Consider the following 27,708-nt stretch of genomic DNA (forward strand, 5'->3'; position numbering starts at 1 on the left):
CGTGATTTGTTATGGAAATTGTTTCCGCTACTGAATAAAAAATAACAATAAAATAAAGTCATTGCAGTTACTCGCAATTTGCGAGTTTTTAGATTTTTCTTTCTCAGAATTGTGAGATATAAACTTGAAGTTGCGAGAAAAAAGTCAGAATTGTGAGATATAAGCTCGCAATTATGACTTTTTTCCCTCAGAATTACTAGTTTATATCTCGCAATTGTGATTTTTTTTCTCAGAATTACGAGCTTATATCTCGCAATTGTGACTTATTTTCTCAGAAGTACGAATTTTGGCTTTTTTCTCAGAATTGTACGTCTATATCTCGCAATTGTGACTTTTTTCCCCTCAGAATTACTAGTTTATATCTCACAGTTGTGACTTTTTTCTCAGAATTACGAGTTTATATCTCGCAATTGTGACTTATTTTCTCAGAAGTACGAATTTTGGCTTTTTTCTCAGAATTGTACGTCTATATCTCGCAATTGTGACTTTTTTCCCTCAGAATTGCTAGTTTATATCTCACAGTTGTGACTTTTTTCAGAATTGCGAGTTCACAATTGTTACTTTTTTCTCAGAATTACAAATTTATATCTTGCAGTTGTTATTTCTTGTTATTTCTTGCAAATGCGATTTTATATCATACAGTTCTAAGGAAAAAAAGTCAGAATTGTGAGCTAAAATATCGCAATAACTTTTTTTTTTTTAATTCAGTGGTGAAAACAGGCTTTTAATACTTTTTTAGATTTTAATACTGGACGAGTGTATTAAAATTTCTGTTAATAAATTGTGGCAAATTAAAACCTAAACTCATTAAGACTCATGTTCGTAAAAAAATAAAGCTGAAATGAAATTAAAAACACAGCTGAAACAAAATACAAATATTAGACGAAAAACCTAAACAAAATTTTTAAATGTTGTAATTGGTAACTAATTAACTAAAAGTCTAATTACTAAAATAAGAAATTCTATATATACATATATATATATATATATATATATATATATATATATGCAAATGCTCTTTTGTCTTTAAATACAGGTATCATGATCTGATGTGGCCAATAATTAATAACAGTAGGTTTCATGTTGAATTACATTTATTATTGCATACATACAACATCAATTGCTCCATACATAAATGTGCACTTTTGGTATGCACTTAAATTACAGATCGAGTACTCGTTACGGATTGCAGTTTTGTGGTTTGTGTATACATACATATAAGGTTAATACCACAGACTTCTGTTTACTACTGGGCTAAAAGCTACAAAGGAACATTAACTTCACAAAAGGAGTTAATTCCTATAAAACCTTGCTTCTCAAGTTGCGCTAGCAATGTCAGGTTCAACGCTTTCATTACATACGGAACACATGACTTCTAATGCCTTTGAATGTTAAGTGGTTACATTGTGTTCATCAGTCATCGAAAGAAAAAAAATAGATATATTATGCACAACCTGATACTTGTCTGTATTCTGGCGATATTCACAGTTAGTGCTTTGGAATGCATTTTGGAATGGTTTTCACATGCATTAATCTTGCTGGCTGGCTTCTTCTGACCCCTTCCACAACCAAACCCCAAAAACAAACTTTCCAGTGCTTTTCAGCTTCAAAATAAATCTGTAATGCTCAAAGCAAAAATATGTTGCTCAACACGTCCCAGCCAAACATTTAAACAGCTATGCAAATGATAAATTGGTACCTAAAATGTAAACAAGGAACAAAAACGCAAGTAAAATACTGCTTTCCTGAAATACATACACTTTAACCAAGAATCAATCATTTCATTATGCCCTCGTGGGACATTTAAAAACCTGCATAACATGAGTAAAACAACTGCACGCATAAAATAAGTGCCTGAAGGCTGATCATTCATCCATAATGCATCAGTACAGTCTGGAATGCTATACAATTAACAAAAACAACTGAGGCTGAACCATGATATGCTTCCCCAGAATCAAATAAATGCCTTTGGGGCCTTTAAACGTTTGAGACTTTTAATCAACAAGGCATCGTTTCAAAACTTACACGTCTTTTTGTGTTCAGTCTGCTGTCCTCTCAAGATTATACTAGATTTGATAAACATTTCTCTCTAAAACAGTCTGAAGACATAATGCTATAATGACTGGGGTCAGCCGACTCGTACAATATCCGAATCCCTCAATATGACAACGCAAGCGCACTCACACGAACAGCTAAAATACACAGAAACAGACGGCGCACTCCAAAATACAGCACAGTATTCCTCCACACAACAATAAATAGATTTATCAACAGCCTGTTCATCGAAATTAAAAAATACGATTTCATTGAGCGAGTAAGTACACATTGCACCAAAGAAAGAAGCATGACCAACATCCTGAAGGAGGAACCCACCAAATCAAACACACACACACACAACACATTTGTTAAATACAGCAGTTCTGTCGTGAGCTTTGGATCAGATGAACTGAAAGCACATGTATTGATGAATGAGAGGAGCCGCCGTGACCCTCACACGAACAAATACCACTCGAAAAGTGTGCGTTTGAAAGCCTAGAGGATAAAGCTCTTCAGTGCACTTTAGATATGGCATGTATACGCTGTAAATATAATCACAATTCAGAACTACTTTACATTTTTCCCACTAGGAAGACATATATAATCACTATGAATATGTATAGAAGATATATTTCGACAAGCTAAGCACATCGCTCGTGCTACAGGATGCACGGGGGGCGGGAGGGGGTCTTTTGCGTGAACATCCAGAAAAATAAGACCCTTGATTTGAGTATGCAGTAAAGCACAGCGACAGTTACTGCTGGAAATAAATGTAGGCCATAGAAACAGTTAAAAGATACATTCATAATTAGTTTAACAACAAAAAAATTTAATTTTATGGATATGACGGCTTAGAACACACGTCGGACACAGCCAGGCATTTTAAATCTGTGCGTTTGATAATAAGTTTGCATTGGGTTACAGAATAAAGGGATAGTTCACCAAAAATGATTTCAAAAATCATTTACTCACTCTCATGTCATTACAAACCTGTTTAATGCTCTTTCGAGGTCAAAAGTTGACATACACCTTGCAGAATCTGCAAAGTGTTCATTATTTTACCAAAATAAGAGGGATCATACAAAACACGTTATTTTTTTTATTTAGTACTGACCTGAATAAGATATTTCACATATAAGACATTTACATATATTGAATTTCTAAAAATTACGCTGTTCAAAAGTTTACATACACTTGATTCTTAATACTGTGTTGTTACCTGAATGATCCACAGCTGTTGTTTGTTTTGTTTTTTTGTTCAGTGATAGTTGTTCACGGGTGAAAAGTTACTTCAAAAAAATCCTTCAGGTTCCACAAATTCTTTGCTTTTTCAGCATTTTTATGTATTTGTACCCTTTCCAATGACTGTATGATTTTGAGATCCATCTTTTCACCTTGAGGACAACTTAGGGACTCATGCAACTATTACAGAAGGTTCAAACGCTCACTGATGCTCCAGAAGGAAAACCGATGTATTAAGAGCTGGGGGGTGAAAACTTTTTGAATTTGAAGATCAGGGTAAATGTAACTTGCTTTGTATATTCTGGGAAACATGCAAGCATGTAGCTTCTGAAGGGCAGTACTAAATGAAAAAATATATATATTTAGGCAAAATAAGACATGTAAACATCTTCATTCTTTTCAAAAATGGCTCTTAATGCATCATTTTTCCTTCTTGCACATCAGAACCTTCTGTAATAGTTGCATATGAGTCCTTCAGTTGTCCTCAGTGTGAAAAGATGGATCTTAAAATCATACAATCGTTGTTGAAAAGGGTTCAAATACACAAAATGTTGAAAAAAAAACAAATTTGTGGGACCTGAAGGATTTTTTCTGCAGAACAGTGGGCAGTTTAACTGTTCAGGACAAACAAGGGATCATTAAACAGAAGTAAAAACAACAACAACAAACAGCTGTGGATCATTCAGGTAACAACACAGTATAAAGAATCAAGTGTATGTAAACTTTTGAACAGGGTCATTTTTATAAATTAAATTAAACTATTTTCTCTTGTGGACTATGTATGTAAACATTTTCTATGTGAAATATCTTATTCAGATCAATACTAAATAAAAAAAAAAAATAACATGCATTTTGTATGATCCCTCTTATTTTGATAAAATAATTAACATTTTGCTGATTCTGCAAGGTGTATGTAAATTTTTGACCTCAACTGTATATTGAAAAATGTTTGAAGCAGTTTTGTCCATATAATGAAAGTCAATGGGGTCCAAAATAACCTATTTAGACCTCAGTGAGTTCCACTGTACGGACAAAAACAAAAATACATTTTCAAAATATCTTTTGTGTTCCAACATGAGGGCAAGTAAAGGATGAAATTGAAATCACAGTGAGATATATAATTTAATACTTGTACATTTTTTACATCTGATCATGTGGCTTAAAGCTGAATGATTTACGGTCTACTGTGTAATATAATAAATCTGACCACTGAATTGTAAAATGTTACACACACATGTGTGTGTATATGCAGTGGATAGTTCACCCAAAAATTAAAATTCTGTCATTACTCACCCTCATGTCGTTCCAAATCTGTAAGACCTTCGTTCATCTTCACTACACAAATTAAAATTAAAAAATATATTTTTGATGAAATCCAAAAGCTTTCTGACCCTGCATAGACAGCAATGCAACTGACACGTTTAAGGCCCAGAAAAGTAGTAAGGACATCATTAAAATAGTCCATGTGACATCAGTGGTTCAATCGTAATGTTATGAAGCTCAGAGAATACTATTTGCACATAAAAAAAACAAAAATTATGACTTTATTCAAAAAGTCAGCGTCAGTCTTTGACGCATGTTTACGTCAAATAAATGTATTTTTGTTTTCTTTGCACACAAAAAGTATTCTTAAAAAGTTCTTACTACTTTTGTAGGCCTTGAATGTGTCAAGTCCATTGCTGTCTATGCAGACTCAGAAAGCTCTCGGATTTCATAAAAAATATCTTCATTTGTGTTCCGAAGATGAACAAAGGTCTCTCAAGTTTGGAACGACATGAGGGTGAGTAATTACTGACTGAATTTTCATTTTTGGGTAAACTGTCCCTTTAAGTCTGAATGATTTGTGGATTGATGTATAATATACTAAATCTGGCCAATGAAGTGTAAAATGTTACACACAGACGTGTGTATATGCAGGTTAATACGCAAATGACTGTTTTTTTGCCCAAACTAACATACTGTGTTGATATCCTCTTGGTTTCCCATCTACGTTGGGCTAAAAGAAACAGCCAGATTTATTTCGGACAAACACTTCCAACACCAAACTTTTATACAAACCATACATGTATTATAGATACACAATAAAATTTTCTCTGTATTTTACATACACGTTCTCTGCTGTATCACCTTTCTGTAAATTCGTTCCTGGAAGGGATGTGGGTGTTTTTGATGCTGGTATTAGTCCTGGTTGAGATCGGAGGGGGGATCGTGGGAAATGCAGGAGTGGCATGCGACGCCCAGTTGCTGTCCATGCCAAAGCCTGAGCTGGGGAAGCTGCTCTGGGGTTGTTGGAAGAGAAGGGATGAGGCTGTGGGTATAAGCGGTGGGCCGGTCCCACCAGCGGATGGAGGCGCACTTGAAAAAAAGTCTGAATCATCATCGAATGTGACCCACTTTTGGGTTTGTTTGACTGGGGCTGCTGCTGGGGCAGGAACTAAGGATTGTTGTCTGGAGAACGATGATGGAAGGGTTGAACTGTGAACGACAGCAGACATGGCCCTGTTGAGGCCCGACCTGGCCTCTTGGGCCTGCTGCTGGGTGTAGAAATCGGGCGTGAGCGATCGGCGTGGGGAGGACAGTAGGTTGCCGGTGAAAGGGTTGGTGCTGTTGGGTCTGGGTTGGGCTTCTGTGAGGAACGGATTGGGGGACGAACGAAGGGTCTCTTGGGATTTACTGCGGGAGGGGACGGGGGGAACCAGGAGACATGGAGTGCTGCTGGTGTCCGAAGCTGAGAATAAGGAGAGGGAACTGGGTAACGTGGAGGAAGAAGAAGGTGAGGGGGTGGATGAGGAAGAGGAGCGAGGGAGGGAAGTGGAGAACGATGTGTTCTGGAAAAGGGACTGGCTGTTAAGCATGTCGAAGGGGTCTAGTTTCCATTGTGCTTCTCTTTGGATGCCATTCATGTCCTTGGCCTGGGGAAAGAAAACACACAAGGACTACATTATGAAATCAAACTTACGAATTAAGAACAATGTTACAACACAATGGAGTTGCTGAGTCAACATGAAATAAATTTTGATTTTATTAAAAAAAGAACTGCGGAAAAAATGATAGTAACCTTCTTTAACCCTTCTAGGCTTTTTAAAAAAAATGGTCACACCTTGGCTGTACAATAAGTTTTTTTGAATGAAATGTGACCCTGGGCCACAAAACCAGTCATAAGTAGCACAGATATATTTGTAGCAATAGCCAACAATACATTGTATGGGTCAAAATTATAGATTTTTTTAAAATGCCAAAAATCATTAGGACATTACGTAAAGATCATGTTCCATGAAAATACTTTGTAAATTTCCTACCGTAAGTACATCAAAACTTAATTTTAATTAGTAATATGCATTGCTAAGAACTTTTGGACAACCTTAAAGGTGATTTTTTCAATATTTAGATTTTTTTTGCACCCTCAGATTCTAGATATTCAAATAGTTGTATCTCAGCCAAATATTGTCCTATCATAACAAACCATACATCAATGGAAAGCTTATTTATTAAGCTATATTTATGTATAAATATCAATTTTAAAACAATTGACCCATATGACTGGTTTTGTGGTTCAGGGTCACAAATGATACTAAACTAACTGTCCTGAAGTAGTAACAACTAGTTTGGGGGATTTTAGGTTCATGAGCTGACAGAAAATTTCCCCCTTTTGGCTTTTGGGGGTCATTTTTGAACCGGGACAATTAAATTTCACCTCTTTTTTAAAAAACAACAACTATATAACACTTAAGCAGTAACAATAAAATTATGCACTTCTTTTTAGATTCAGCAATTCAGTAAATTAGCACCAAACTACTGAATGCACCTGTTTCGCTCACAAATATGTATCGTCACAGATGTAAAAAGGGATGAAAATACCATTTCATGTTGACTTTTAACTATAAAACACTGTGTTTGTTACAGGTTTTGATAAAAATCACAATGACTTATTGGTTAAAACATAAATGGTGCAATGACAGACCTTAAAATAAATCAAAATCAGAAAGATCTGAATTTTGTTTATTGTGAAACTATAAAAAAAACAATTATACGACATCAAAAACACATTATTAGTGTGCAACAGGGCTGGGGTTTGACACAAATTTCACAATTTAATTCGATTCTGATTCACAAGCTTATTCTTTAATTATCGATTCTATTTAATTAGATATTGATTATTTAATCAGATTTACTCAAGGAAAAACTTTTAACTAATGCTGTAAAATTGTCAATTGGTACATTAATATTGAAGGTTAAAATGAACTGATATGCATACAAATGCTTACATTGCACTCAATGAAGTTTTTGGAATAGTGAAGTTACAATTACGTAACTATATTTCTACTCCAATTCATTTTACTTTTTAAAAAATATAAACGTTTAAATGACAGCTGTCACAAAAACTTGACGGATTTATTCAAACAGAAACATGGAAGAACAGAAAAATTGAATATGCTGTATGGTGCATTTATTTAGCAAAATGCTCCTCTCTAGAGTTTTTTTTAGCCGACTAACCAGTTCATGGTCACCGAATATGTTTTTTTTCCCTGAGGTAAATGTGAATACAAGCTGTTATACTGACACCTTTCCGCAGGTGAAACACTGATTCATGCAATTATATGAGACAGGATACGGCTTTCGGTAAGTTGTACTATTTCTTTTAAACTACCTTTGGATGTTTATTTACATTTATTTTGTGCTATAACTGGTATTAAAACAGAGGAGATGATCAGTTCACATTCAATGTGTCACTCCATATTAAACAGTGACAAAACAGCATTTATTGTTTAAATATTTTAATTAAATGGTCAGAATTTGAAATCTGAGATTTGTTTCATATCAAAAGTAACGAAGCTTATTGTGACTTACTAGATGAGAGGTGTGCTACAATGATGTTTATTAACTGAAAACAGGGTAAACAAATCATTTATTGTGCTTTAAGAATTTATATTGTTTCGTAAAAATGAGAATAAATTAAAATCGAGAAATTGCTACTTTTTACCCAGCCCTAGTGTGCAAGTCCAGTAGAGGTAAAGTGAAGCTATTTACTCATAAAATGACTTTCTCTAATCCAAGAAACACAGAAAACAATTATACCACAGATTAAAAACATAAACAAACAATACCCACAACGAATACCTGATGACACTTTCCTTGAACCCCCTGTCAGAACAACATTAAACTCATAACCTACTATTTTTTTTTCTCAAAGTAGCAATATACAACAATGTCAAGGGGTTCAAGTTAAGCTTCACACTTTTCTGATATTCAAAATAAAAAAGGTCAAATTAAAGATGGAAAGGGGAAAAACAACTATAACATGGAGGATCCTATATGTATGAGCACCCCATACATTGTGACTACAGACTATGGTGCCATGAAGACAACGTAAAAACTAGAAATTACTTAATCCAGTACCTGTCAACCTGAGGATTGCTCCTGCTAGTAAAAGAGAGAGACACATGCATCAAGAAGAGCGAAACAAGACTATGAGAACCACCTGGATAAAGTCGATATTACTAGAAAGTCAGAAAAAAGCTGGGTAATGACCCCAGGATGGGCTCTTGTGGGTACCTGTCTCTCTTTATTAAAATTAAATGTTGGGCTTGTCATCTTGACATCCATGCATGCGTAGAGAAAGAGGACTAACCTGAGATGTAGGAGCAGGAGCAGACTCAGGTGGCAGTGCGTGAGAGGATCGGCTCCGGGGTGGAGGCTTGGGAGATGCCAGTCCGGGCTGAGGAGCGGCAGCGGCTCCAGCAGACGCTTGAGGAGCAGGCTGAGGCACCAGCGGGGCAGGTAAGGTGGGCTGCATTGGTGGAGGGAGCTGGGCTTGTATAGGTGGGGGCGGTTGGGCTTGGACTGGAGGCTGCATTGGCAAAACAACCTGAGGCTGCATGGGTGATGTCATCTGAGGCCTCATGGGTCCTGGCAGTGTTGGGGGTGGACCTGAAGGACAGATATACAGCATTATTACATGTTAAAAAAAATTTATCAACTCGTGATATTTATAAATATGTATAAATCTTGTATAAATATATACACTACCAAGTTTTTGAACAGTAAGATTTTTAATTTTTTTTAAAGAAGTCTCTTCTGCTCACCAAGCCTGCAGTTATTTAATCCAAAGTACAGCAAAAACAGTACAATTTTGAAGTATTTTTACTTTATTTGAATATATTTTAAAATGTAATTTATTCCTGTAATCAAAGCTAATTTTTTAGCACCATTACTCCAGTCACATGATCCTTCAGAAATCATTCTAATATGCTGATTTGCTGTTAAAAAAAAAAAAAAAAAAAAAAAAAAAAATATATATATATATATATATATATATATTTTTTTTTTTATCAATATTTAAAACAATTTGGTAAATTTTTTTCAGGATTTTTTGATGAATAAAAAAAAATTAATAGATCAGCATTTATCTGAAATAAAAAGCTTTTTTTTTTGGAAAAGAAATTATATAAATTAATACTTTTATTTAGCAAGGATGTTTTGATTGATCAAAAGTGATGATTATTTAAAGAAGCCTGAAAAAAAATAATCTCAAAATTTGAGCAGCAAATCAGAATATCAGAATGATTTCTGAAAGATCATGTGACTAGAGTAATGTTAAAAATTCAGCTTTGAAATCACAGGAATAAATTACATTTTAAAATTAATTCAAATAGAAAACAGTTATTTAAAATAGTAAAAATATTTCTATGTATTTCTAAAGTATTTGCTATACTTTGGATCAAATAAATGCAGGCTTGGTGAGCAGAAGAGACTTCTGTAAAAAACATAAAAATAATGCATATATAAAGATAATAATAAAATGATACAATATCAATAATACAAGCAACTGAATTACTATTATTATCAATATTTTTTATTATTTAGTTCATTCAGTAACTTCTAAATGTACCTTTAATTGTCTTGTTTCAGTCAGAAATATGTATTACAGTTGCAAAAAGGATTTAAAACAACATATTACAAGTTTTGATCAAATTCATTAAAAAAAAAAAAAAAAAATTAATGATGTAATGGCAGACCAGAGTTATTATAGTTAACTAAAAACGAAAACTAATTAAAATCATTCAAAACATTTCTGTTATTTAAAATCAATATTAAACGTGATGTACTGAAATAACTAAAACGGAAATAAAACTTAATAAAAACTATGTAGGCATATATAAATACATAAAAACAAAAACTACTAAAAATTACAAAAACACAACAAAATGACTATAACTTTAAAATAAAAAAAATGGTTTAAAATATTAATAAAAACTATTATAGTATCTCAACGACACTAAAAACATTGTGACAGACCCTAATATAAATAAAAATCAGAAAAACGTGAATCCTGTTTATTAAAATGTTGATTATGGAACAATAAAAACAGCCTTATAAAACCTAATAATAATTTAATTTAATAATAATTTAAACAAAAATTTTGAAGAAAAATGTATAAATCAGAAGTGTTTAACAAACCCAGAGGCAGTTCAGATGGTTTGCTTTGGGGTTCAGGAACGGGTCTTGGTGCTCCAGGGTGATTATCAGGTGAGGGTCGCGGGGCCCCAGGATGCACCTCTGCTATGGGTCTGGGGGCCCCGGGATGAGCAGGAGGAGGAGGTCTAGCCTGAGGAGGGACGCTGATGACTCCTGCTCGAGGTGGGATCTAAAACAAAAACCATAATATTAACATGGTATTTTATTTTCGATTTTTTAAAAATGTAAAATTTCATTTAGTCCACCCACCGGCCGTGGGGCGCCTCCAGGGGCTGATCCAACGGCTTGACCTCGACCTGAAAAACAGCCGATGCAATAATCAAACATACAGTAATAGTAATCAGTAAGGCACAATACGTCTGTGAAAATATCTGAAACCATATTTTATTATTTTCAGTCCAGTTGGTACAATTTCTACAAACCTGACAACAGAACAATACAAATGCTTTAAAAGTACAGACGCTTTAAAAGTAAGCCTGGAAAATGTCAGATCAGTGCTCCTGTGAAGAATTTAGCTTTTTATCTTGAAACTAGCCTGGGTTTACAATATTCTGGCATGAGAAGGCCTAAATATGTCTGCCAATTAAATCGTCTGTCAGTTACAAATGGTTGGTGTTATTTTGGAGGCAGAGTGTGTAGGAACTCACCAGCTGCATCTGCACGTGCTAAAGCTGGGCTTTTTTGTCCTTTTGTCAGCATGAGGGAAAATTTTTCAAAAAACGTACAATTATTTTCTGTTTTGTAGCATGTTACAGCCTTCAGCTAGGGAGAAAATATATCTGGCTCAACAAACTCCTTACCTCATGGAGAAATGGTTTCTATCATTCTCTATTCAATCACAAAAGCTACTTCGCCTAATTCAACCCATCACTTCACACTGAAAAACTAAACCAAAATCACTGGAATAATAATTGAGACTTCATGCACTGCATCATAGCAAGATGGCTGACCCCAACACCCCGTTTCATCTAAATTACTCTATTTCTGTTAGCAAGTGCAAGAGGTCTCAAGTGATCAGGTGATCAGCATACACAAGAACAAACACTGCAAAAAACATCTAAAATCTAAATCTTTTCAGAAATTACCTTCATAATCAGTCACATCAAACTCTAGATTGAAAGGCTCAGCAAAGCCTTTGAAAGAAAATTCAAAATGTTTCCAAAAAAAAAGACAAACATAAACAAAAATCGGTAATAAAGAGTAACATCAACATGGCAAAATAGTTATTTAATAGGCTACTTAAAGGAGAAGTCCACTTACAGAACAAAAATGTAGAGATAATGTACTCACCCTCTTGTTATCCAAGATGTTCATGTCTTTTTTTCTTCAGCCATAAAGAATTTTTTTTGAGGAAAACATTTCAGGATTTTTCTCCATATAATGGACTGATGTGGTGCCCCTATTTTGAACTTCCAAACTGCAGTTTAAATGCAGCTTACATTTTAATCTTACATGCTCATCTTGTCTTGCTCTGCCTGAACTCTGTGTATTCTGCCTCAAGACAGTTAGGGTATGTCAAAAAACTCCAATAGCATTTTCTCCCTCAACTTTAAAAATCATTTCAAAATCATCCTACATCACTGCAGAAGTACTGACACAGTCTTTGCAAAGTGAACATGCAAACACCCGGAACAAAAACAGTTCAGGCAGAGTGAGACAAGACGAGCGTTGACATTAAAAAGTATATAAATTGTATTATTTTTTATGAAAATAACCGATCGTTTCGCTAGATAAGACCCTTCCTCCTCAGCTGGGATCGTTTACACCGCATTTGAAATCGTTTGAAGCTGCATTTAAACTGCACCTTGAAAGTTCAAAATCGGGGCACCATATCAGTCCATTATATGGAGAAAAATCCTGAAATGTTTCCCTTCAAAAAACAATTTCTTTATGGCTGAAGAAAGAAAGACATGAACATCTTGGATGACAAGGGGTGAGTACATTATCTGTCATTTTTTGTTCTGGAAGTGGGTTTCTCCTTTTTAAAAAAAATAAATAAATAAATAAAAATCTGTCATTAATTATTCATCCTCATGTTGTTTTAAACCCCATAAGACCTTGTTTCATTTTCTTCATCTGGGCCTTGAATGTCGCCATTGTTGTCTATGCAGGGCCAGAAAGCTATTGGATTTCATCAAAAATATCTTAATTTGTGTTCTGAAGATGAACGAAGGTCTTAGGGGTTTGGAACAACATGAGGGTGAGTAATTAATTGAGACAGAATTTTCATTTTTGTGTGGACTATCCCTTTAAATATTTAATATTTTATACCACAAAAAGGCAAATTTACAATGAGGCTCAGGAAAATCATTAAGAAACACAGCACAGAACTGCATCATTGTGCATCACATTTGAAAAAGTCAGCCAGAATTTTTCACTATGCCAACCTATCGGTTGCAACTAACCAAGTCAATAAACACTAAACAGCAATAAACCAATATTCCACATCTAATACACAGTGCTGGTTCATGTACAGCATTACCTGCTGAATCTTTCCTAACAGGTGTAGGACTTCTGCCTCCTTTAGAAACAGGATATTGTGAAATGAATGAAATGTGAATGCAATTAAAAAACCTCATGACTTTTGGGGTTTGATTTCTGGTAAGAACAGATCTTTAAAACCAAACATTTGTTTGCCTGTACAAACATTTTTAAAGATTTCACAGCTGTACCTGAGGGTGGTGGTGGGCGCTGTGGAGGTGCAGGTCGGGGTGGTGGGGCATTGGGGCGTGGAGGAGGAGGGCGTTTTGGCTCTAGTGGTGAGGGAGCTCCAGCTGGCTGACCATCAACAGGAGAACCTGAGAAAAGAGAGAGGAAAAAAACATCCTATTATCACGGGTGTCAAATCAACAGCCTGAGGGATTTAGCTCAGCTCACAGCACTGCAAACCACACTGAAGCCTTGAGGCACACACATACACACTCTAGGAACCACTGAAGCACATCAGCAACACCTCTGCAAACGGCACTCTTTACCTGCCAGTTCCCTTCTAATGGATGCTGGGCTTAATCCTCCTTTTTGCAGTGTAAAAACAAAGAAAAATGAACGTACTGGAATTTCTGTATGTTGCAGATTTTAATGAGAAATTAACATTTTTTGTACAACTCTACAGAATTAAATCTGCTATGCAGTTTAGGAAGAAAACTCATTTGTTAAAAAAATATTTTTATCTCCTCTACTTCCCTGATGCTTTACGTATATAACTACATAGTTTGGGTCTGTAAGATTTTTTTTTTTATATTATTAAAAGAAGGCTGTTATGCTCACAAAGGCTGCATTTATTAGATCAAAATTATTTTGTAAATATAATAATATTGTGAAATATCATAATTTAAAATCACTGTTTTCTTTTTTAATTTATTAACTTAATTTATGTTTGAGACTGCAAAGCAAATTTGTAACATTAACTGTTTTTCAAAGAATTAGTTTGATCAAAAATACAGGAAAAAATATATATTTTGAAATATTACTGCAATTTAAAATAAGCGTTATTTATTTGAATATACTTTAAAATATAATTTATTTCTGTGATGCAAAGCTGAATTTTTTAGCATCATTACTCAGAAATATTCAGAAATAATTCTAATATGCCGATTTATTATCAGTGCTGGAAACAGCGTGCTGCTTTATTTTTTTTGGAACCTGTGATACTTTTTTCAGGATTCTTTCATGAATAAAAAGTTAAAAAGAACAGCATTTATTCGAAATAGAAATGTCTTTACTATCACTTTTTATAAATTTAACACATCCTTGCTGAATAAAAGTATTAATTTGTTTTAAACAAAGAAAGAAAGAAAACATTTACTGAACTTTGAACAGTACCTTAAACTTTGAACAGTAGTGTACATTGTTACAAAAGATTTCTATTTTAAATAAATTAAAATTTTAATCAAAGAATCCCGAAAAAAGTATCACAGTTTCCAAAAAAAATATTAAAATATTTCCAACATTGATTAAAAATCTTACTGATCCCAAACTTCTGAATGGCAGTACATATAAAATACAGCAAAAAGACAAAAATTAATATAATCCATAAGAGTTTGTCCATGTTGAGTAGAGTCAAATACTAGCACTACCCTGTGGTGGTCCAGCTGTGCGTGGAGGGGCTCTGCTGGGGCGGATGGGGGGCGCAGGCTCTCCGTGGGTAGGAGAGGGGCAAGGGCTGGTGCGTGGGGATGTGGCAGGGGACGCGCCTAGATCCATGCCTGCTCCAGGCTGCAGGTGCTGGGGTAAAATATCCTCAACCTCCTCGTCCACATCACCTGTCAACACAGCGATACAAATCTAACTCAACACCATATGAGTTTTCTATAGGGCTCTCTTGAACTACCATGTAACTCAAACAGGTGTCACACCTTCCATGTCATACTCTTCTCCCATGTCAGAGTTTTCTGCCAGCAGGGTGGAGCTGGTAGATGTTGGGATGCTACCGCAGATTCTCTCTACACTCATTTCCTCTTCTAGACTCTTGATCCAACCAGGACTCCTCAGACGGATGTCTATGGTCTTTCCATTCACCTGCATGAGAACACAAAGACAGATGATTAAACATTAGTAATATGATACAGTGCAATGCATATCTGCATGCAAATGTTCTTACTGTTAAATAATGAAACACTGTACAGTCACTTACAGTAGAGCCACTCAAAGACAGAGCTGCCAGAGCAGAGTATCCCTCCAAAAATGTCACCCACATTTTCTCTTCAACAAACCTGTTAGGCAGAAAAGAAACATTGTTATTTAAAAGATAGTTCACCCAAAAATGAAAATTCTGTCATTAATTACACAATCATGTAAAAATGCATGTTATTTTGGACCTGAATAAGATATTTCACATAGAAGACATTTACATATAGTCCACGAGAGAAAATAATAGTTGAATTTATAAAAATGTCCCTGTTCAAAAGTTTACATACGGTTGATTATTAATACTGTGTTGATACCTGAATGATCCACAGCTGTTTCTTTGTTTAGTGATAGCTGTTCACAAGTCCCTCATTTGTCCTGAACAGTTTAACTGCCTGCTGTTCTTCAGAAAAATCCTACAGGTCCCACAAATTCTTTGGTTTTTCAGCATTTTTGTGTGTTTAAACTCTTTCTAACAATGATTTTGAGATCCATCTTTTCACACTGATGACAACTGAGGGATTCATCTGCAACTATTACAGAAGGTTCAAATGCTCACTGATGCTCCAGAAGGAAAAACAACACATTAAAACTTTTTAAATTTGAAGATTAGGGTAAATTTAACTTATTTTGTCTTTTGGGAAACATGTAAGTATCTTCTGTAGCTTCTGAAAAGCAGTACTAAATAAAAAAACATGATATTTAAGAAAAATAAGACAAATGTAGACATCTTCATTCTGTTCAAAAGTTTACACCCCTGGCTCTTAATGCATTGTTTTTCCTTCTGGAGCATCAGTGAGTGTTTGAACCCTCTGTAATAGTTGCATTCCAAAAAACAGCGGGCAGTTTAACTGTTCAACAATTATCACTAAACAAACAAACCAAAAAAAAAAAATCCAAAGCTCAGGTAACAACAGAGTATCAAGAGTATGTAAACTTTTGAATGGGTCATTTTTATAAATTTAACTATTATTTTCTCTTGTGGACTATATGTAAATTTCTATTATGTGAAATATCTTATTCAAGTCAGTACTAAATAAAAAATAAAATACATTTTGTATGATCCCTCTTATTTTGGTAAAATAATTAACGTTTTGCAGATTCTGCAAGGTGGATGTTAACTTTTGATATATGCAAACGAATTTGTACCTGATAAGAATAACCTCGCCAAACTGAGCAAACTTCTCTAACAGGTCATCGATCAGTGCATCATCAAAGTAGTCATCTGGACCGGATGTGCAGAGAGAGACGAGGATGGTGCCATCTGGTGGACCCTGCAGGGCAATCACTTCCTTATACACCTGATGTCTGGCCTCTGGATCCACCTCAAGTATGTCCACATCTATGATGGCCACTACAGGCCTGCAAGATAATAAATAACTGTTAAAGGTACTAAAACGGCAATTCCTAAACTTAAAGTACCTGTGGCCCACACCAACAAATGCCAAATTTTAACTATTACTTTTGGGAAAAATGTATTAAAAAATTAATATGAATTGACTGCCTCCTTCAGTATCTCTGAGGCCCACTGGAGGGCACTAAAAACATTGCTGGTGTAAACTTGAGCGCTGTTGTTCTGGCATTAATCTCTCTCACCTGTGATCAGAGGTTTTGAGCTCTGCTCTACCATAATACTTGAGCTCTCCAGGGCTCCATGGGTACTGATCTTCCTCATTCACTGGGGCTCCTACTACATTCAACTCCAACTCTTCCGCTGTAACACACACAGGCAGATCTAGTCAAAATTTTAACTTCAATGTAAGCGTAATCTGTTCTACACTGCATCTCATGTTTGGTTGGTGGTTGAAGACATATTTTAAATATACACTATGGTCAAAAGTTTTTGAACAGTAAGATTTATAATGTTTTTTAAAGATGTCTCTTCTGCTCACCAAGCCTGCATTTATTTGATTCAAAGTACAGCAAAAGCAATACAATTTTGAAATATTTTTACTATTTAAAATAACTGTTTTCTATTTTAATAGATTTTAAAACGTAATTTATTCCTGTGATTTCAAAGCTGAATTTCATCATTACTCCAGTTTTATGATCCTTCAGAAATAATTCTAATATTCTGATTTGCTGCTTAAAAAACATTACCATAATGTTGAAAACAGCGGAGTCAATTTTTTTTAGGTTTCTCTGATGAATAGAAAGTTCAGAAGAACAGCATTTATCTGAAATAGAAATCTTTTGCAATATTATAAATGTTTTAATCATCACTTTTGATCATTTTAAAGCATCCTTGCTAAATAGAAGTATTAACTCATTTTCTGAAAATGTAGCTTTGATCACATAAATAAATCACATTTTAAGATATATTCAAATAGAAACCAGTTATTTTAAATAATAAAAATATTTCACAACATTAATGCTTATGCTGTATTTTAGACCAAATAAATGCAGGCTTGGTGAGCAGAAGACACAAAAAACATTAAAATCTTACAGTCCAAATATTTTTAACTGGTGATCTAACTCTTACCAGTTTTATCAAAGTTCCACTTTCTTCTCCTCCACAGCACACGGTCAGTCCAGGCCGGCGTGCGGCATTTCTCACTGGTGTCGTAGTCTTCCGAAAACAGGTCATATTTGTAAGTGGGGGCGAAATCCAGCTTCCCTTCAATAAAGCCTCTAAAAACCTGAAATATGAATAAAATAAGATAAATTATTTAAAAGACTAACAAAAAAGACTTGTTCCACTGATATAGCTGTTTATTTTTTTTCTGATATACCTGTCCAGCATTCTTTTGCTCCACCAGTTGATCTCCAGCAATCAGTGCATCCCAATTTTGCTGTCTGATCAGCTCTTTCGTCTCTTCATTAGGAATATTTATTCGGTAGTTGAAGTCTCCGCACCAGAATACATAATCATGGGAGTACAGGAGACGGCCCTAAAAAAAAAAAGCCAATAATACATTATATGGGTCATAAATATTTTTATTTTATGCCAAAAATCATTAGGACATTAAGTTAAGATCATGTTCCATGAAGACATTTTGCAAATTTACTACCCTTAATATATCAAAACTTAATTTTTGATCAGTATGCATTGCTAATAACTTTTTCAATATTTTGATTTTTTTGCACCCTCAGATTCCAGATTTTCAAATAGTTGTATACCGGCCAAATATCGCCTTGTCCTAAAAAAATTAAATCAGATCAAATCAATAGAAAGCTGATTTATTCAGCTTTCAGATTATGTATAAATCTCAATTTCTAAAAATTGACCCTAATGACTGTTTTTGTGGTCCAGGGTCACATATATTATTATTTAATAATAATAAAAATAAATATTATGCTTCGGGATCTGATGTCATACCTACATTTAAAAAAGATCAAATATTCAATTAGAGGTTCCCATAAATTTTCTTATATCTGGCAACCCTTATTATCATTTTTCTCTGCTATAAATATACTTCCTGGGAGGGGAGTAATGTGATTTACATGATTTTTTCACTTATTTATTTATTTAATATATTTTTATTTTTATTTCACCTCCCTCCTATGTAATGGTTATGTTGTTTATTATAGCAAATTGTTATTGTGATATTCCTGATTGTGGTATCCATCCCACACGTTTTATTTTATTTTATTTATTTTTTTTTTTTGCCTATCATTATTTAACTATTGCATCATTCATATTTGTTGTATCTTAATTTTAGTACCATTATTGCAGTTGCTGCCATTGTTATTGTTTATATTAGGCAGTTTGTTTTTGGTTGGTTGGGGTGGGTTTAAGAATGTAAAAATACAGTTTCTGTACAAATAATAGCATTTGTCTTTGGCATAAAAAAAAAAAAAAAAAAAAAAATTATAAATATATATATATATATAAAATAAAAAAAAATATACATTAATATGTATTATTATGTAGTTAAACAATATTATGAAGCTAATATTAATTAATTATTTAAATATTAATTGTTTTTATTATTTATATTATAAAAATAATAAATATAAACATATTGCATTTTTATTATAATGTATTTAAGAATTCATAATAAATAATAATAAGTATTAGTATTACTATCAAAAAAGAAGAAGAATATGTTCATAAACAGAACAGAAGCAACACATATTTTTTACATCATAAAAGAGTTACCATAGGGAAGGACAGTTTGCGTGTAATTTCATTGTAGTCGTCGTTCCTCTCTTTGACCTGTGATTGGCCAGCGGCAAAGTGTGAGCACAAAAAGCAGATGCTGGTGGTGTGGAAGAGCATGCGAATAGCCACACCCCCTTTATTACCAGTGGCTCCGCCCATGCCAGTCTTCACTGTGTCCACAGCAACGTCCCTATTTGAGGAAAACAACACACAACGACATCTCAGAATAAATTCTAACACTTCAAATATCTGAAATCACACTGATCTGTCACAATCAACAAAATGGCAACAGATGTGTGTGAGAATACCTGATGAATGGTGCATGCTGAGGGCGTATGAAGACGAACAGACACACACCCACCAGCTGCTCTGAGGCCAGAAGCACATATTTGTGATCTCGTGAGATATTTTTCTGAAGTTCTGCAGCCCACAGCTTTTGATTAGTAGTGCTACCAGAGAGAAAAGAGAAGTTCAATAGTTCTCACAGGAATGAGAGTACAAAAAATATTTAACCTCAAACAATGAAGCATGTATTGTGTAGCACCTCACAACCACTGGACCAAAGGAAATTTAACTTCTGCTTACTATGTAACTACAAGTCAACTTTGAAATCTCTAAAGTCAACTTACCTTGCGCTGACGATATTTCCAGCATTCAGCTCCACCATTTCCTCAAAGCCAATAGCAAAGATGTCCACCGGACTGGATTTTCCATCTGCATGTCAAAACAGTCATCTAGCACTCTGATATGACATCACTAAAGTTTTTGCACTAGTTTTATTAGTCACAGACAGATATTAAAACAAAACAACCTCATTTCCTTTTAAAGCATCATTTGCATTGATTCGCATCAACACATACCCTGGAAATCTGGGTGGCCGGCTTTCTTAGGGGCATCCAGGAGCCAGTCGTTGAGCGTGTGGTTACGAAACGCAATACTGCGGAACTGCTTGCCCCCATTCACGTTCCACGTACCCACACACACTCTGATCTTCTTGGGACGTGTGTACTTGTAGTGGTTCTGACACATGCCCAGAAGCACTCTGGGAGAGGCTAAAACAGAAAGGGTGAGATATTCTAATCAAAAAAATTGCATTACAAAGATCAGTGAGAATATGAGATAATATCACGAACATTAAACTAATGGCCAAAATGCACATATGACATTGACTAAACCACTGAGACACACCGAACTGATTGAATTCTGTCCTTGAAAGAACAAAAAGATATGATGGATTTAAAACAAGACTACACAGCAAATTTAAAGGATGATAAAAACAAAACAAAACAAAACATGCAGTACAATCTCAAGAGGTGCCAAAATAAACTGGGAGTTTATGAGACACGGAACCATAAACAGTTATGGATTTATGGCTGGTATTTGTATACTGTACCTGACTGTAAAATGGGCTCAGAGACTAACATTGTAAGCATTAAGGAGAGAAAGAAAGAAAAAAGGGGGAGAGTTAGCCGTTACAGAGATAACAGCATTAGTCCTCTGGTTCAACACTAATCTCACACCCAAAGCAGCCGGGAGCCATAGATTAGCATGCTAGCATGAGGAAACACATTCAGATCCAGATCCACACGATGAAATCAGTCCACTACAGCTGACTGATCTCATAAACCGTGACCACAGACACTAAATACCAAAGGTGGAGATCATTTTTGACACCACCTATACCTCTGGTTAAATCTGTAAAGTTTAATAAGCATTTACCAAGCATTTTAAAGTGTATTCTTTCATGGGCAATGCATTTACAAATTTTTACAATAATTATTAATAATTAAAATATTTTCATATTTGATTAGGGATGCACCGAAATAAAAAATCTGCATCAAAACCAAAAATTCTGGATGCACTTGGCCTAAACCGAAAACGAAAATGCTTTTTAATAATTATTTTTATTTTTTTTAAATAATATAAAATTTTTTGTAAGATAATTTTGTAATTTTTTTTCTCAATACAATAACAATAAAACTGGACCAAAAATATAAAAATATATTAATATTAAATATCAATATATATATATATATATATATATAAATAATCAGATTTAACTGCTATTTTTCTCTTTCAGACAAAAACAGAAAATGCCATTTTTGGCTGATAATTTTCGGTGGCTAAAATTTCAGTGCATCTTATACTTTATATTATTAATAATATAATTTTCCTGGTTTATTTCTGACTCTTGATTGTGGTGTTGTAAATCATACCATACAGGCTGCTGGTTGTGAGGAGGGCTCGTGCCTTATCTGCCAGGTCACTGTTTAGGGTGCTGCCCAGTCTCAGGATGTCAATGGCTTCCTGTTTAGAGCTGTCAAAGAAGTTGTTCTGAATGGTTCTGGTGACCGAGCGAGCTCCGTCTTTTAGCTTTCCACCCTAGAGAAATAAAAAACAAAACCAAACAAAATAATTCATATAAAATAGTTATGGCCTGGAACATCAAAACTCTCAAAACAAAATTAAATAAAATAAAACTCTCAAAACGAAACAAAACTTAATAAATTAAAACACTCAAAACAAAACACAAAATAAAACTCAAACAAAATATAATATAAAATAGTTATGGCCTCATCAAAACTATTAAAACTTTCAAAATGAAAATGAAACAAAACAAAACTCACAAAACAAAACTGTTCATATAAAATAATGATGGCCTGGAACATCAAAACGATAAAAACAAAACTAAAATAAAACAAAACTAAAATAAAAATAAAACAAAAAACTCTTAAAACAAAAACTGCAAAAAAGCTAAAATAAACAAAACCAAAACAAAATAGTTCATATAAAATAGTGATGGTCTGGAACATCAAAACTCTCAAAACAAAACTAAAATAAAACAAAACTCTCAAAACAAAACAGTTCATATAAAACAGTGATGGTCTGGACCATCAAAACTCAAAACAAAACTAAAATAAAACAAAACTCTCAAAACAAAACAGTTCATATAAAACAGTGATGGTCTGGACCATCAAAGTGATGGTCTGAAACATCAAAAAATATCAAAACTAAACTAAACTAAAATAAAACAAAACTCTCAAAACAAAATGCACAAAATAAAACAACAAAACCAAACAAAATAGGTGATATAAAATAGTGATGGTTTGGAACATCAAAACTCTCAAAACAAAAAATAAAATGAAACAAAAGAAAACTCATAAAACAAAAAACTCACAAAACAAAACAGTTCATATAAAATAGTGACGGCCTGGAGCATCAAAACTATTAAAACAAAACAAAAATAAAACAAAACTATTAAAAAAAGCTAAATTAAAACACTCAGAACAAAACTCACAAAACAAAACAGTTCATATAAAATAGTGATGTCTGGAACATTAAAACCATCAAAACAAAACTAAAATAAAACAAACAAAAAAACAATTCAAAGTAAATTAAAACAAAACTCTCAAAACAAAATTCGAAAATAAATTAAAACACTCAAAACTAAACTAAAACAAAAAATAAAACAAAACAAAAAACAATTTATATAACATAGTGATGGCTTGGTACACCAAAACAATCAAAATAAAACTCACAAAATAAAAGCTAACAAAGAAAACGTTCATGTATTCAAAGGGACATGAAAGCAGCACTTATAATATTTCTTTGCAGCTAGCTAGATGAAACCTATGGTTTGAGGGATGGTTTGAGGTGTGAGAGGTTTACAGTCTTTTATAACAGTCTATAAAGAGGCCTAATTAAAGCACTGCCAGTTACGGTAATCTTTCTCTACTAACACAAAAGGTCACAAAACAGAAGCACACAAAGATAAATACAGCATCACAACTCAAATTGACACAACTAGCTACTGTCAACTTACCACACAGGAAGAGGAACAGCCATAGGCAAGCAGAGAAAAACAGCAGATTAAGACAATTAAGACAATTTACAGTGTGGAAATGGCAACACCCATTTTCAGCTCTTTGCTGCCTTTTGTCGCTGTCTGTGTTTTACAAGCCAAAACGTACCTTAGCCTTGCCATCCAGAGCACCAGTGCCTGCATAGATCTTGCTGATCGAGTCTCCATTAGTGGACCACATGGAGCGGAAAACCTCCTGAAAGCGCGCAACCAGCTGAGGCTTCTCAGTCAAACCCATGTCTTCCAATTGTTTTGGAAGCATCTGAAAACCACAAACATATTACATGAAAGATAAAAAACTACAAACTGTAGTAAGAAGGTAAAACTGTGTTACAAACACACCTCAAGTGCAATAAAGGCCTGGACGCTGTTTGTTCGGTCCAAGCAGTCCAGACAATTGGAACGAATGGTCCCACTTTGACATCTGTGATAATAAAATTATGGTAGACAATTTTAGCAGGTAGTTTCGGTAATTTGGGATTATGAGCATCAGCAAATTACTGTTTTAAGTGTGTGTGTTTTAAACAAAAACACTGTGCAAATAAATAAATTAAAGTAAATTGCTTCTTAATTTAATCTTAGTTAACTTTAAAAAAAGAAATTGCAAAAAAAAAAAAAATAATAATAATAAATATCTCACAAACAAACGCATTCACCTCCCAAAAAACACATGCATATATAATTTATATAGAAAATACACAATCAAAAAAAACAAAAACCTAATGATGAAAATGTTTTGCTGTTCTATGATATTCCTCCACATCCAGTTGTGCTGGGATGGTATACAACCTCACCTCTGAATGCCGGCATCCCCTGAGTAGTAGAAGAAACCACATTCCTCCAGAAACTTGTTGATCTGAGGTTTCAGGACAGTGCTGAGCTTGTCAGTCTTCCCACCTTTAACCATCTGATGATAGTCAAAGTTCAACATTCTCACAGCGTTTGAATGCTCCGAAGCTTTCAGGTGACTCTGTGGGCGAAGACAAAAACAATCTTTACACAGTAAAAAAGCGAAACAACCACTCAATGGTTTAAACATACTTTGAGCATTGAAAAAAAAAAAAATGCATTGTAACCCGACCAACCGGAATATTTCCTAAACAACAATTACCTGGAATGCTTTGCTGAGCATGTGTTCACCCTCCTTCATACCCAGCAGGTTGATGATCACCTGTTTGCCATACAGCCTCCTCAGAGCACTAAAGTGTCTGGACAGGAAACATCACACAGGGTTCAAACACATTGATCTTATTGAAACATAAATGAAAAATGTTTATCCGATTCTGTGATCCAACGCTTCAAGAAAAATCAAAGGTGATTTAAAACGAAGGAAGCCAAGGAAACAAGTGATCAATAGATAATTAAGGATGGAGGGGGAGAAATGAATGCCTCACTACTGTGTTGTCTGAATCTACTTCCTCTCATCACGACCTGACTCAGCACTCCAGGGAATAGAGCAGTGACTCATGATGAATAAAGAAAGCCCATCATGCTCAGCGAGAGGAGCCAAGGCTGGATAAGAATAAACCCTCCCACATATTTACAATAAGGCTTTCTTAATGCAGATTTTATTGCTTTAATCAACCTAGTCTTGCACTGAACAAAAAATATCATCCAAAGATATATTATTAATGAAGAGCACTGAGGGAGTGCATCTTTAGTGAGCTGTTAACACCCCCAAATAGGGCTGACAAACGATTAATTGCAATTAATTGCGATTAATCGAATAAAAAAATAAAAGTTATGTGTTTAGATAATATGTGTTTACTGTGTATATTTATTATGTATATATAAATACACTCACATACATGTATGTATTTTAAAAAGATTTACAGATACACACTTTTACATTTACACACACACACATATATACACATATATGTGTATATATACATATATATATATATATATATATATATAAGAAAAACGTTATTTATATATATATATATATATATATATATACACATACATATACATACACTGTATACACACAAACACACATATATATATATATATTAAATACACACAGTACAAAAAAAAAGCAAGATTAATCATTTGACAGCCCTAGTAACAAATATAACATTTTAAATAACATAAAAAACAGGTTTAACTTTAAGTAAATTCAAATGTCATTTTTTACATTAAATTTTAGCGTCACATTCTTATTTGCAATCAATAAATTGTGCTATTTCATTGTAATTAAAAAAATTATTTAACTTAAATTTTTCCCTAATTATTTTAATTTAATTTCAAATTTCGGTTTAGTTTTGATAATTTTAGAACTTGGACCTAGCCTTTTCAGCTAGTTGCCAGGGCTCAATTTATAATTTTCTGTTTTAAGTTTACATTTTTAATCTAAAATTATTAATTCAAATAAAAATAATGTAAGTACATTTCAGTTATTAATAATTACTTTGATGCACTGTATTTACATTTATTTAAAATATATATTTTGGTCCCAATTTATATTAGGTGACATTAACTAATACGTTTATATAAAAAAAAATAATAGTAACAATAAAAAAAGGAAAGAAAGAAAGGAAAAGAAAAAGTTAGGTACTGATTTTCATACTGTGTTCATATATTTATTAAGTAAGTATATATATATATATATGTTATTATTAAGGTCTGGTACGGTTAAGTAATGGGAAAGATTTTAATGGTATAGTTAGATTTAGAGGTGGGTTTAACAGTCTATAGTCATATCTATCTATTTATACAGATATAACTACAAAAATTAAATACAGATTTAATTACAAGCAGGTATTTTTTAAAATATAAGTACAAGATAATAACATACATTGTATGATTAATTATTGTGATTAAGTCAAATATTAGTACATAGTAGTTAAAGACCCTAGTGGGTCTATTTTTTTTAGATATACTTTTATGGTCATAATGATTATTTACAGATAATGGGTTCAGACTTGTGTTTATATCAGCATGATTAAGGGGCTTTTTTCAGCACCCGTGCTGATCTTTCTAAGACACCATGAGCAGTTCGCATTTATAAGACCGCAATACGCCAAGTTAAAAAAGTTAAACTTTTAAATGGTGCCTCGAGACCCCATGCTGCACTTCATCCAGCTGTTCTGTGTGCAATCGCCGCCTACGAAGTCCATCTGATCAGGCTCTGGTGGACCTTAATTACCCACCAACTAGCTGAAAATACATCCTTAGACATGTCTGAGCCTGTCTATCCAGACTATGTTAAATAACAGGCCTGTTTGAAGCAGGTCCCATACGCTGCGCAAATATCTGCTGGATCGCTTTCATCACGCATTAACACTTGGGAACGAGCCAGAACAGCTGGATACTAGAGCAAGCACCATCAGAGACCAGCAGAATCTTAATTACCTCTCAAAAGCCGGTGCGTTTGCTTCAAAACCACGAGACAGTTTAACACGATGGGATCCGACCTTCGTGGAAAGAGAAAGAAAAACAAAAAAGTAATTGTAAGTTGAATTGTTTATTATTTGGTGCAAGAGGAAATGAAGGTGACAGAAGGAAAGGAAGATGAGAGAGACAGCAAGAGAAAGACCACACAGGCCTGGCCCGCCTGCTGAGTGGAGCTGCGTTTGAAGATACGAAAAACATTGTGCAGAATAAGACAGTGGAACCATCAGTAATGATTTCACAAGCTCACTGAAGCCTGAAGTTCTATCGGAGATGCCGATCATACCAGGAAATACATGACTTCTGGCTAGACAGACACGATTCGTGCTCTACGCAGAAGTTACTAGCTGTATTTTAGCTGCACTAGTTGTAGAGAGGCTGTAGATGGTTTTCTATTTATGTGATATTTGACCACTCTCACATCCTTTAGAATGATGTATTATGTTCACACCTACAACCATAATAGGCAAGCTATACAGAGGACTTTACCATCTCAAGGCTATGACTGGCTTCTCATTTCCTGCAGTCTCAAATAACTTGGTCAGAGAAATAGTTACACCTCTGAACACAGTTGGTTACACTTCTAGCTACACGACTGGTTGTGTCTTAAAATCGTCTTTATATACTGTCAACATTTGATCTCCATGCCTTTTGTATAATTTATTATAACCCAGTTTATTTTAATTTAACATTTCACACCGAGTCTTTAGCAAGGGGCTTGCAATGGTACTGCGGAAGATCTGCTAATGTGAATGTTAAAGAAACATCCAATAAGTTAATTTAAGCTAAAACAACCAATTTAACGTGTTAAATGTGTCCCTCCTATATTAAGCATTTCTTTTTAATATTATTGTTATAATCATTAATATTAATGCTAAAATATCACTAATCAGGTTTCGTTTTATTTTAGCACTTTAATATAAAACGTTATTTTATTTCTTCTTAGTTGCCAGGGCAGAATTTC

At 34.0% G+C, this 27,708-nt stretch overlaps 1 protein-coding gene and 1 long non-coding RNA gene across 10 annotated transcripts in view; both read right to left on the minus strand.

Moving 5' to 3' along the window:
- Nucleotides 1–1,076: 1,076 nt before the first annotated feature.
- The window catches only part of LOC127172494 (uncharacterized), a 171,160-nt gene continuing 144,528 nt past the window's right edge, over nucleotides 1,077–27,708 (minus strand). Inside the window, exon 2 of the long non-coding RNA XR_007828634.1 lies at nucleotides 1,077–3,726. This is a non-coding gene — a long non-coding RNA (uncharacterized LOC127172494). The remainder of the gene's footprint in view (nucleotides 3,727–27,708) is intronic.
- synj1 (synaptojanin 1) overlaps nucleotides 1,077–27,708 on the minus strand; it is a 32,617-nt gene continuing 5,985 nt past the window's right edge. The window contains exons 7-32 of one of the 9 annotated variants that reach the window (XM_051121784.1): nucleotides 26,706–26,767; nucleotides 24,460–24,556; nucleotides 24,143–24,318; nucleotides 23,691–23,772; nucleotides 23,458–23,610; nucleotides 21,703–21,868; nucleotides 20,880–20,903; nucleotides 20,347–20,538; nucleotides 20,116–20,200; nucleotides 19,795–19,935; nucleotides 19,484–19,676; nucleotides 18,114–18,272; nucleotides 17,864–18,020; nucleotides 16,978–17,095; nucleotides 16,531–16,743; nucleotides 15,389–15,467; nucleotides 15,111–15,273; nucleotides 14,832–15,017; nucleotides 13,731–13,769; nucleotides 13,428–13,553; nucleotides 11,403–11,441; nucleotides 11,005–11,051; nucleotides 10,738–10,924; nucleotides 8,909–9,207; nucleotides 8,677–8,697; nucleotides 6,055–6,191 (exon numbers count right to left, since the gene is read on the minus strand). In XM_051121784.1, coding sequence (XP_050977741.1) covers nucleotides 8,680–8,697; nucleotides 8,909–9,207; nucleotides 10,738–10,924; nucleotides 11,005–11,051; nucleotides 11,403–11,441; nucleotides 13,428–13,553; nucleotides 13,731–13,769; nucleotides 14,832–15,017; nucleotides 15,111–15,273; nucleotides 15,389–15,467; nucleotides 16,531–16,743; nucleotides 16,978–17,095; nucleotides 17,864–18,020; nucleotides 18,114–18,272; nucleotides 19,484–19,676; nucleotides 19,795–19,935; nucleotides 20,116–20,200; nucleotides 20,347–20,538; nucleotides 20,880–20,903; nucleotides 21,703–21,868; nucleotides 23,458–23,610; nucleotides 23,691–23,772; nucleotides 24,143–24,318; nucleotides 24,460–24,556; nucleotides 26,706–26,767 — 3,201 coding nt within the window. In that variant the 3' untranslated portion in view covers nucleotides 6,055–6,191; nucleotides 8,677–8,679. Of the gene's footprint in view, nucleotides 6,192–8,676; nucleotides 8,701–8,908; nucleotides 9,208–10,737; nucleotides 10,925–11,004; nucleotides 11,052–11,402; nucleotides 11,442–13,427; nucleotides 13,554–13,730; nucleotides 13,770–14,831; nucleotides 15,018–15,110; nucleotides 15,274–15,388; nucleotides 15,468–16,530; nucleotides 16,744–16,977; nucleotides 17,096–17,863; nucleotides 18,021–18,113; nucleotides 18,273–19,483; nucleotides 19,677–19,794; nucleotides 19,936–20,115; nucleotides 20,201–20,346; nucleotides 20,539–20,879; nucleotides 20,904–21,702; nucleotides 21,869–23,457; nucleotides 23,611–23,690; nucleotides 23,773–24,142; nucleotides 24,319–24,459; nucleotides 24,557–26,705; nucleotides 26,768–27,708 lie in introns of all 9 variants that reach the window. The other 8 variants (XM_051121783.1, XM_051121778.1, XM_051121777.1 and 5 more) reach the window with 8 other exon arrangements.

Source organism: Labeo rohita, chromosome 10 (genome assembly GCF_022985175.1).
Source record: "Labeo rohita strain BAU-BD-2019 chromosome 10, IGBB_LRoh.1.0, whole genome shotgun sequence".
Classification (NCBI taxonomy): Eukaryota; Metazoa; Chordata; class Actinopteri; order Cypriniformes; family Cyprinidae; genus Labeo; species Labeo rohita.